At 40.1% G+C, this 11,245-nt stretch overlaps 1 protein-coding gene across 1 annotated transcript; it reads left to right on the top strand.

Annotated features, from left to right (window-relative positions):
* On the top strand, nt 1-9,700 carry g2e3 (G2/M-phase specific E3 ubiquitin protein ligase). The gene is made up of 16 exons (XM_085343168.1): nt 1-58; nt 397-494; nt 922-1,023; nt 1,699-1,823; nt 3,822-3,990; nt 4,805-4,911; nt 5,034-5,150; nt 6,190-6,314; nt 6,498-6,591; nt 6,664-6,834; nt 6,923-7,077; nt 7,174-7,358; nt 7,455-7,627; nt 8,754-8,793; nt 9,039-9,210; nt 9,402-9,700. The coding sequence occupies exons 1-16, from the start codon at nt 1-3 to the stop codon at nt 9,698-9,700; spliced, it is 2,190 nt and encodes a 729-aa protein (XP_085199294.1).
* The last annotated feature ends 1,545 nt before the right edge of the window (nt 9,701-11,245 follow it).

Genomic DNA, 11,245 nt, shown 5'->3' with positions numbered 1-11,245 from the left:
ATGAAGAAAAAGGCAAGGAGGTCGCAGGAGACACACACAAACAGTGTCCAGGAGGAGTGTGAGTGACTTTCACACACAGTTGGAAGTCAATATCTCCTGCTGCTGTTTTTTTTGTTGACAAATGTGTATTTAAACCACCTTTTGACTGCTAATTCCAGCCATTGTGTGTTGTGTGTTAGGCTTGACTTTTCAGCTCTGTTGTGTTGTCGCTGTGGTTTTAGATATACCGTAGTGCTCTTACTGTTAAAAAAAGAAAATCAGCAACTAAAGCTATATCTTCACATTTCTCCTTACATACGTTAAAACCTTAATGAGTGTTTATGATGATGTCTTTTGGGGCCTTGAGAAAGCTTTTTTAGTTGAATGAAGGTTTGCATATTTTGTGTGTATCTGCAGGCTGTGCTTTGTGTAGGTGCAGTGATGATGACCCAGCCATGTTTGGGGAGAAAGTCACACTCAAAGAACATAAACTCTCTGTCCACTACTTCTGCTTGGTAAGACAACGCCTGCAAGTATTTCTGTTTTCACAGGAATATGTATTTTTCAGCCTTCAAGCATATTTTATTGAGACTTGCTTTACAAGTGCCTGACCAACAGTTATAGCATTAAAAATATTCTTTCTGAAAGACTTGTACAAACCAAGTCACAATCAATCGAATATAAAAATAAATAAATAAAACAAGCAAACAAAGAAGGAAATGATTTATTCTATGACCTCATTATGATTTAAGTGAATTTATTTGGTGGTAAATATTAGAGGAGGGAGCACAGTCACCACAGAACAAGAGGGCTCATGGTTTGTATTTTTCTGTCCCACAAATAAAGTGACAATGATGTATTTTCTTAGATTAAAAATGCTTTAAAAGGGTCTGTTTGTTAAGAGTGTGTCTTAATAATATTGTAAGCATGTGTTTGTCTCAGCTAACATCTTGTGGAGTTTATCAGCGAGGAGAGGAAGACGAAGGCATCTTCGGTTTCCTGGTGGAGGACATCAAACAGGAGGCCCGCCGGTCAGCTCGACTGGTGAGCAGTTCAATATTATTACCTTGCATATATTAAGAGCTCTACAGTATCTCACAAAAGTGAGTACACCCCTCACACTGCATACAATGGGTCTGCATGGCACAAGAAAGCCCACAAACAGTTTGCTAAAGACAAGCAGACTAAAGACATGGACTACTGGAATTACGTCCTGTGGTGTGATGAGACCAAGATGAACTTATTTGGTTCAGATGATATTAAGCATGTGTGGTGGCAACCAGGTGAGGAGCACAAAGACAGATGTGTCTTGCCTACAGTCAAGCATGGTGGTGGGAATGTCACGGTTTGGGGCTGCCGGCACAGGGGAAAAAATGGTGGCCACAAAAAATATTGACACGTTGGACACAATTTGGACATTTTCATTTAAGGGCGTACTCGTCTTTGTTGCCAGCAGTTTAGACATCAAATTTATACTGTTATATTATATCAAAGTGTCATATCTTCAGTGTTGTCCCTTGAAAAATTATAATAAAATATTTCTTAAAAAGTGAGGGGTGTGCTCACTTTTGTGAGATACTGTAGAGCAAATACAACAAATAAGATCCCAACACCCTTCTACATTTGGTCAACAGCAAATCCTCTAGGTGTGATTTGTGATTGAAGTGTGCGGGCCTGTTTGTATTTACTGTTTCCTTGTGTGCTGTATATGTGTCTCAGACATGTTTTGGCTGTAAGAAGAAGGGAGCATGTGTCGGCTGTAATGTCAGGAGCTGTAGGAAGATGGTTCACTTCCCCTGTGGGAGGAAGCAAATGTTTGTCTCCCAGTTCACTGGACTCTTCCCGTGAGTGCTGACAACACATTAAATTCTTTAATTGTATTTGTAGGTTGGTTAAAGGCATAAAGCACTGTTTGCTAACATGAAATACTCCTGCTGTGGCCAAACGGTAGTCATAAAAGATATACACAAGCTGATTTTTCAGTGTTTGCCACACATAGGCTTTACATGCATGGGTGTTAGTTTCTTTCTATGTCGCCCTAGTATGACAAACGTACTAGGGCAACATACTAAGATTTGTCATGGATGCAACCCACATTCTCATCTCTACTGCTTAATCCACAAATGCATTTTGCTTACAAATGTGGCAACATTTAAGAGAAAATAAACAGACTTTCCAGTGGTATAAAATTTATTGCCAACAAACATTGTTACAGCAAAGAAACAACTGACCAAAAGCAAGTTACTTTGTGTGCTAAGGTACATATAGGGTTCTGGGCAGTAACTTAGCTTTTTGTAGGACTGCTCTCTTCTGGACAGAATCATCTGATGTTGTGCTGGGAATCTGCAGGAGCCACTCTTCCAGTTTTGGGGTTATAGCTGCTAATGGTGGTGGTCAGAGGGCCCGGTGGCGCCAGTGTCCGGCAGCCTCGCCTCTGTCAGTGCGCCCCAGGGTGGCTGTGGCTACAATGTAGCTTGCCATCACCAGTGTGTGAATGTGTGTGTGAATGGGTGGATGACTGGAAATGTAAAGCGCTTTGGGGTCCATAGGGACTAGTAAAGCGCTATATAAATACAGGTCATTTAGGCCATTTAATGCTCCTGATTACTGATCTCAGCTCATCTTCGGGGGTCATCTTCTTAGATTGTGGGTCTGACACTCACTAATCTCTGCCCTTCCTCTTTCCATTGCTCACAGAGCCTCAATGATGGAGCACCTGTCTTACCTTCTGAAGGTATTTGACTTGTTGACATTCAGGCATCTTTATCATTTTTCCTTTACCCTGTGGGACACCTAGGTACTTTGGTTGTCCAGTATATCTTTTAGTCTGACTTCTGGTGGCTCCATCCCTTTAGTTCGAATCACCTCGCCTCTATGAAACCATTTGACCACACTGGGAATGTCTTCTGGTGTTATTTCCAGTGCCTACTCATCTTGTCATGATGTGGAGAGGCTGGATGAATGAGTATTTGCTGTTAGCAGCCCATTTATTTTTGTTGCAAGGTGGTCATGGAGTGCATTTAGCTTCTTCAGCCAGTAGGCATGGCTCGTGTCAGGTCTTCATGGTGTACAGCTCTTCATTCCAGAGACTCATTGTTGGATGTCTGTCTTTGACTGGCTGTTGACTGGCTCTTGTTCTAGAAAGCTATGGTCTGCTCTGAGTTCCACCAGGCACTTGGCTCTTTCTCCAAAATGTTCTTCCAGTATTGCTTAGTTTCAGCTCTCGGTGGGTCTCCTCCTGTGCTATTATTTCTTTGAAGCTGATAGTACATCGTGGATCTTTCTTTGGAGAACACACCATTTATTTTCTTGGCCTATTACTTTGTTGCCTCATCAGTTCTATGGTTAGACCTACTCCAGCTACACCATCTCAGTCTGCATCTAGAAGTGGTAATCCTTACTCTGTTGCTGCAGCAGATCCACAGATGTGATTTAAGAGTGGAGTCTGTCAGAGAGGCAGGTGAAACTGTTATTCATTTATCACCAAGTACTTTGGGAGTGATGTATCTGTAAAGAAAAAATTAAGAAGTAGATGTACCTCTTCTTTGTGAACCCATAAAAAACTGTTTCTGCCACAAAAAGAATCTAATTCTACTGAAAACTGAATTACAAAAATGTCCAAACTATCATAGAATTTAAAACTTAAATTCTTAAAACTTAAATAAACTGCTGTAAAATGCTGTCAAAGTTCAGCTTCAATAGTGTTGGTTCCTTTTAAAAAGTATATGCACCAAATTGCAGAGAAATTGCAAAACTCTTCCAAGCTGCAGCTGCATAAAACTGCTAAACTATAATACTGTAAATATAAAAGATAGTAACTGCCCCTCTGTCTGTGTGTCCAGATCTTACTGTCCAGATCATAGTCCCTCCCAGTCTCTGTGTACTGGGTTAGACATCAGTCTGCCTCGATCCTGCTCCATCTGTCTGGACTCTATTGATCCCGTTTTGTCTTACTCCATCCTCAAGTGTCCATCCTGCCATACCAGCTGGTTCCACAGAGACTGTGTGCAGGTACCATGAGTGTGCAGAGAGCCCTGATTTTATATGTTGGGTTGGCTATTTAGTACTATTTAGAAAGGTTTACAGGAAATGCAGCTCGACTTTGCTTTCATGGGAGCTGAATGTTTTGAAATATTCCCTGAATATGTGGTCCTGCATTTTTTTTAATGGTTTATATGGCTGTCCTGCATACTGGACTCTGCTGAATTGATTATCTGCAGTTCTACCACCAAACTGTGTCCATTCAGTTTGAGAAGATTAAATTCATTTTTTACACTCCATATTACAGTGGTCCCTTGTTTATTGTGGGAGTTACATTCCAAAAATGTGAAATCCACGAAGTAGCAAACTTAATTTTTTACAATTATTATAGATGTTTTAAGGCTGTAAAATCCCTCACTACACGCTTTATACATTTTTCTCAGACAGGCATGAACATTTTCATACTTGTATCTTTTGTTTAAACACTCTCAAAGTTCAAACCTTCGTAGAAAAATAAGTCCAGTATTATAGAATGAAACCAAAGGCACCCGCGGCTGCCTTGGACAGTGTAAAATGTTTCGTCGACGTGTAAATTTGACAAGCTGAATGCATTCTGTACTGTACAGGAGACACTGCACAAGATTGATTGACAATGTTCTACAGCCAATCAGGATGCAGAACACAATGCGCTGTATGGAAAATTGCTCAAAAAAAATCTGCGAAACAGCAAGGCCCCGAAAGGTGAACCGCGTTATAGCAAGGGACCACTGTATATAAAAAGTACAATGCATGTGTAACTTTTTGTATTTCTGTGTATTTTTATTGGCGTGTGTCTGTGTGTTAGCGTCAGGCCCACAGTGCAGGCCTGTTCTTCTTTAGATGTACCCTGTGTAACAACAAGGAAAACTTCCAGGAGGAAATGCTCAGAATGGGAATATACATCCCAGAGAGGTAACCTTAAATTATATCTGCAGCGTTTCAGCACTTGTTTGTCCAGGAAAAACTGTTATTTGCTTTGGTTTGTTTTTGTTTTTTGCCCCCCCACCTGAACCCTTTGTCTGGGCTTCCTGCAGAGATGCCTCGTGGGAGTTGGAGGCAAATGCATATGCAGAACTGTTGGAGGTTTACAAACGCTGTGACGCTCTCACCTGCCTCTGCAACAATGGTTGTACACACTCTGCCAAGAGCGGGTATGGCATTTATATTTTTCTTTCATTAGTTTACAGATTTGTATCTTTCGTATCTAAGGATGCTTGTAAAAACAACATTTTCTGTATATTAGTAATGTATGCACATTACTAATATGTATTCCAAATATATATGCATATATGTGTGTGTGTGTGTGTGTGTGTGTGTGTGTGTGTGTGTGTGTGTGTGTGTGCGTGTTTATACATATATGTCAAATATACAGCGGTCAGCAGTTTGAATAATGTGCAAAAGGAATAGCAATATGAATGGACTGTATGTAATGGACTGTATAGTGTTGAAGTTCCGGTAGATGAGGGTGAGGTGTCTATGAATGTCACTGTTCAGCAAGCGTTATTACATTAATAAAGTTTGGCCTATTTGAATTAAAGAAATACAGACTCTTAAGTTAGCAGAGTTTCTTAAGGTTAATATCAGTACATAAGTGGAGAAACTATTTAAATCCATCAGATTTCAATAGTTTTTCCATTCAATTAATGTTCAGACTTATTGGAGACAGTTTCAGATTTGCTCCTTTAAGTGGTGTTTAACAGTCTGAGATTAAGAAACAAGAAAAGAATAAAAACTAAGTACAAAAAAGTATTTGTTTTAAGGTCATACGTTATTTCTTATAGAACATTAAAAATGTTGTAAAATTGTTTAGAGCCAACAGGAAAAATAGTCAAGAAGTAAAGTTGCGTCTAAGGATCTATATTTATAACTGCTGTTTATCAAATAAAGACATTAGTTACTGTTAAAAAAAAAAACTTAAAATCCTTTAAACAACAGAACCACATTAGCACAGGGGCAGCTGTTTGTGTGCTAATGCTGTGCTTTACATTATGTAAGGCATCAAGACTGGCAAAGTGTAGCAATAAAATGAGTGGAATAAAAAAATTCAGTGCTGTTGTCTCAGCGGAGCAGATCTTAGTTTCCTCAGCTGTGTGAAGCATAATCATTAGTGATATTTCTCTGGCTTTCGTCATCTAGAGATTAGGAAATATTATGGGAATCACTTTATAATTCTGTTTTTGTGTTTCTCAGATGGTTTGAGGTGATCCGCTGCCGACTGTGTGGCTCTAGAGGGACTCACAGGAAATGTTCGGGACTAAAGTTGGACACTAAAGACTGGGCCTGCACTGACTGCACACAAGCGACAGATGGGAAAGGTATGGGTGGTTAATGATGGCTGGTTCCATGTTTGTAAAACACTGGCTAATCCTACCTTTTCCATTTTTTTTCATATTTGACAACGTCTGAGACAACATGTCACTCAGCTCTGCCTCCTCTTTGCTTTATAAATTGATGGAGAGATGACTAAACACTCTGAACCGTGTTACCTTGTTCTCCAGCCTCCCTTGTTAGGTCTCCTCAGGGAGGTCCGAGGAGAAGTCTGCTGTCCAAACGCCACAGGCCTTCAGTTCACTCCTCCATCAGCTGTAAAAGGTACAAGTTAACCTGCCAGTACCTCATCGAGGATGCAGGATTTGTTCTTAATTGTCACTCTCTGTCTCTTAGACCATCTTTACCCGAAAGATCTGGATCGCCTGAAGAGCTCCTGCAGTCTTTGGTCCCTCAGCTTCATCCCCCAAGTGTCCAGGTGGAGGTGATCGGGGACCAGGCTCTGTCAGCTGGTCTCGACTTAGTCAGGAGGGCTGATTTTGACCCCACACAAACCCTGTCTGTCAGGTCAGTGGCGAAAAGCTTTCCTGAGTTGTGCTTGTTGTTTAGACTTTTTGCTATTTGTCTTCTTTACTGTGGGATGTTATTTGTCCAGGTTCAAAGACATAGATCAGACTCCCCTTCCCAACAACCTCTGGGACAGTGACACAGCCAAGGAGTACTTCCTGAAGCTGCTGATGCAGCAGATACAGGAGTGTGTAGTGTTCGAGGGCCCAGATGGATCCAAAAACTTGGCGCTGGACTCAGAGGGTACTTCCAAAGCTTATTTTTGTGTTATAAAGCCATTATGCAGTTGTATGTAAATGAAAAATTTGAACAAAGACACTGACTGTGTATGTTATTCAGCTCTGCGTGAGGACCTTTATTTTGATGTCGGCTGCCTGCTGGCCCTCTCTCTGGTCCATGGTGGTCCACCTGTTGGCTTCTTCTCGCGTGCTCTCTATCAGTGTCTATTCAACTACCCAGCCAACCGTCCCCTCAATGTCACACATATGACCCCTGACACACACTTCACCCACCAGGTCACCAGGGTAAGAACAAGACAAACTTTCATGGAAGGCACAGTGGCTAAAAACGTATAAAATAAAATTATAGGTAGTTTTAAAATAGAGATCGAATCATTTCAGATCACAGAGGCAGAGTCTTTAGAAGAGCTAAAAGAAGTCATGGCAGTCAGCTGGGAGTACCTGGAACTAGCTGGCTGTAATCGACCAATCAGCAGCCTGAAGGAGAGAGAGGCTCTGGTGGAGGATTTGGTGAGCTTCACCATAATCACCAGGATGCAGCTGCCACTGCAGAGGTAAGATAAATAAACATGGAAGTACAGTAGATGGCTGTTTTCCTGCATGCACTGCAGTCCTGATCTTTTCTGAATGTCACCTAATAGAGGTGCCCATAAATGTGTATGAAATCAGTCTTAAATAGTTATAGCAGCACCCTAGTGCATGGCCCGTGTGATGTTTAATCGCTCCCGTGTAAGAAAAGTGAAGGTAATTCTCCAGCAAAGTCAGCGTAAGCATGCCAGGACCCCGTGTGCTTTATCCTAGAGGAGAAAGGGCTGCTGTGGCTAGAACTGGTGCTTATGTTATTTAGACCGTTGTTCTGAATATAAGACGCAGAGTATAAAATGACCCTGGTTTTCTTTATGGACAGCTAAAACTCCATCACTGAATATAAATAAAGAAAACAAAGAAAACAACAAAAGCTTGTCAAAATATAATTCTCCTTTTCTAATTTACAAAAATATTACCACTATGGTCATCAGAGGTGTACTGCTTTAAGTCATTAAATGTAATTAAACCTATTCTTTGAATGTGACCTCAATCAGACCTACTCTCATTAAGGAGAATCCTAATCCATCCATCTCTACAGTAACACACAAATATTATTTTCCATTTATATATTAAACTTTGTTACATACAACTCTGGGCAGATGGTGGTGCAATAGTTCGCACTTTTACTCACAGGCAAGAAGGTCCTGAGTGTTATTGATCTTAGTCATTTGTTATTTTATGAATAAATACTAAATGAGTTGGGGAAGCAATGCTTAAGTGGAAACTGATGTTGCCGTACACACAAAGATTACTAGTCTCATCCTCACAGTGGAAAATCCAGTTATTAATTTAACACAGTTATGAGATCAGTACTTGGTATCAGCAGATGCATAAAACCAAGACATCGTAGCATATTAGAACGGGAAAAGCCTGGATTGGTGCATCCTAGTTACTAATTGTAGTCCTAATAGTAAAAGAAACCAAATTAAACAACACTTCCTTATAACAGCACCTGCTGATCTTCTTTAGGTGTCTTATTTTGTATTTTTTAAGATATGCTTTTTCCATTGTAATGATTGTGGTGATAACTCTCCTGTTTTCCTTGGTATTTCTTGTATTTTCAGTGTTTACTTTGCTTATTTTCATCCTCAGGTTTCGGGAAGGTCTACAGACTTTGGGTGTCTTTGATCAGGTGACTGAAGTTTGAAAAGAAATTTACCCTTTTCTAAATCAGTTCAAAAATGTCTCAGAGCTGTTTGTAACCCTGTTAACACAAATGGGAATATTTGATGGGAAAACAAAGACTAAGTGACTTAAACTGGACTGATTAATATAAAAAGCAGCAATTAATGTTATTAAACATCAAGATAAAGTATTCAGAAGTTGAAATGAAGAAAAGTGAAGCTAAAAACTCTAATTACATTGTACTATGATCAGGTTCAGCTCTTCCCATCTGTCTTCTGTGGAGTTTTCTGCGAAGCTGGTGATCATCTCACAGCTCAGAAGATTGGTCAGCTCTTCACCATCAACTTCTCTGAGCAGGAGGAAAAATTGAAACGAGAGACGCCCGTTGTCACCTTCTGGAGGCACTTCCTGCTTGAGTGTGAAGGTGAAATGTTAATCCTATTTTTTATTATTATAAATAAAAAATATTGCATTAGGATGGATAAAAGTGGTAGTGGGTCCTTTTCTAACTCTCTGTTTTATGTGTTGATACGTTTTCCCAAAGTGTCCCACAGAAATGATGATGATAATATTTATGCTCTAAAATGTTTATACTCCCTTTCTGTTTTTCCTCAGTTGGAAGGAGCTCCATCTCCCTTCAGGACCTCCTTCGCTTTGCCACAGGAAGTGCCAAGCAACAAGCTGTCAGTGCCGTCTCTTCTCCCTCCATCTCCTTCCTCCATCCTCTCACACCCTCCCCATTAGGATTCAAAGAAGGGAGAGGTGTGGACTGGAGGGATGAGGGACTCTTCCCTCAGAGTGAGCCTGAGTCCAAACACCTCCTCCTACCCGTCACTTCCTCCTACCAGGCTTTTAAAAGCTCCATGGAGCAGGCCATCAGCCACCATGTGCACCTTCTCCCCTCAGATGGTTAAAGAAGTAGGTGGGGTTGGCTCTGGTCTGGTTTGGGATCTGTGTTTGAAGATAAACTCTGATTGTTTTTTTGTTTTTTTCCAAGGGGTTTCTTTGTGATTGACAGAGAGAAATTTGGGCAATGTACGCATTTAAAACATAATGAACAAGGTTTTTTGATGTTTTGTTAAAGAAATCACTATTTGCTTCAGCAAGAAAAACTTTCAGTATCGTAGCTGGTTGAGTGGTATTGTTTACAGATACCATGACACGGTATTAATGTGTAGACCTTAGTGTTTTCTATATCATTTATACTGAGTTAGCTGGTGTTGTATACCTAGAGGACCGACAGTGTTACGTAATACTCTTCTTTTTTCTGACATATGTATAATATTCTTTAGTAGAATGCTAGCGCAGCATGCCTTCACAAGCTCGGAAGAGTGCAAACTCACAAGCACTAGGCGATTCCTGTCAATAGGCTTCTTGGAGTTGGCTGATAAGAAGAAAGAATGTTCTGTATGTTCTTTTGAAGATGTAAATCTAAATGCAAATATCCATCCTTTTATCTATTTACTTAACTGCTTAAACAAGCACGGAATATGAATTGAACCACAAACCCTTTCCTTCTTGTGGCGCTCTGCTCCAAGCTCAAAGGTTCCTGCTGAGGATCCAAGCTGTTAAACGCCTCACAAATAGTTTGATCTTGACGGCAGCATCCGTGGATCAGTCCTGACTTGAAGCTGTCAGCGACGGGTGTTTGGGTACATTGAAATTTTGTCCTTTCGAAAAAGCTAGACTTCAATATTAAAACACTTCTTGAAGGCTGTAGTTACCTGAAGTGAAGCTACTATCGTATCTCTGTTATTACAACCTTGCAAACACATTCTGAGTCATGAGAGTGGTGCATTATTGTTGTTGTTTGTTTGTTTGTTTTTATCTATGTTTCTTTTACAATAACACATTTGACCAAATAGGCTTCAGTTCATTTTTAATGCTTGTCTCTCCATAGAGCTTGTCTCTCTTTTGATTGTATCCCAGTATATCTTAAATACATTTATGCTTATGGTGATTGAGGATTTTGTACATATTGTTTGTAGTTGCCTAATGATTAATCCTGCCTCATGTGTTGTTTTTCTGGGTTTGGAAGTGTGGGGAGATTTTTTTGGGGGGGGAGGGGGGCATTTTAGAGACAGAAAACATTGATGGCCAAAACGTAGCCCCTCATCCTGGAATTGTCCTTGGAATCCATTTAGCATTAAAAGGTCTTCAACCGTCGTCACTTTCTGTTATGTAATCTCAACATCTTTTGTGATACGGTGCTGATTTTGTAACCTTGACTTTTAGTTCAGTCATACTTTACTGTACATATTTTTCAAAAACCTCTTTTAACGAGCTGTCCTTGCTTTCCTTGTACTTTGTTCATATTTGCAGATATAAAGATTTAAAAAAAAACTCTGTAATCATTATATTTTATCCAAATGTAAACAAACAAGGGGTCTATGTGTTGACATCAAATGATGTTTCGGAAGTGAAATTAACTTTACTGATTTAATATTCTCAGTGATAAA

This window comes from Diplotaxodon limnothrissa, linkage group LG19 (genome assembly GCF_057381915.1).
Source record: "Diplotaxodon limnothrissa isolate DT_005_m linkage group LG19, D_limnothrissa_male_GT1.1, whole genome shotgun sequence".
Lineage (NCBI taxonomy): Eukaryota > Metazoa > Chordata > Actinopteri > Cichliformes > Cichlidae > Diplotaxodon > Diplotaxodon limnothrissa.
The sequence above is the reverse complement of the archived record's forward strand: the minus strand, read 5'-3'. Positions and strand labels throughout refer to the sequence as shown.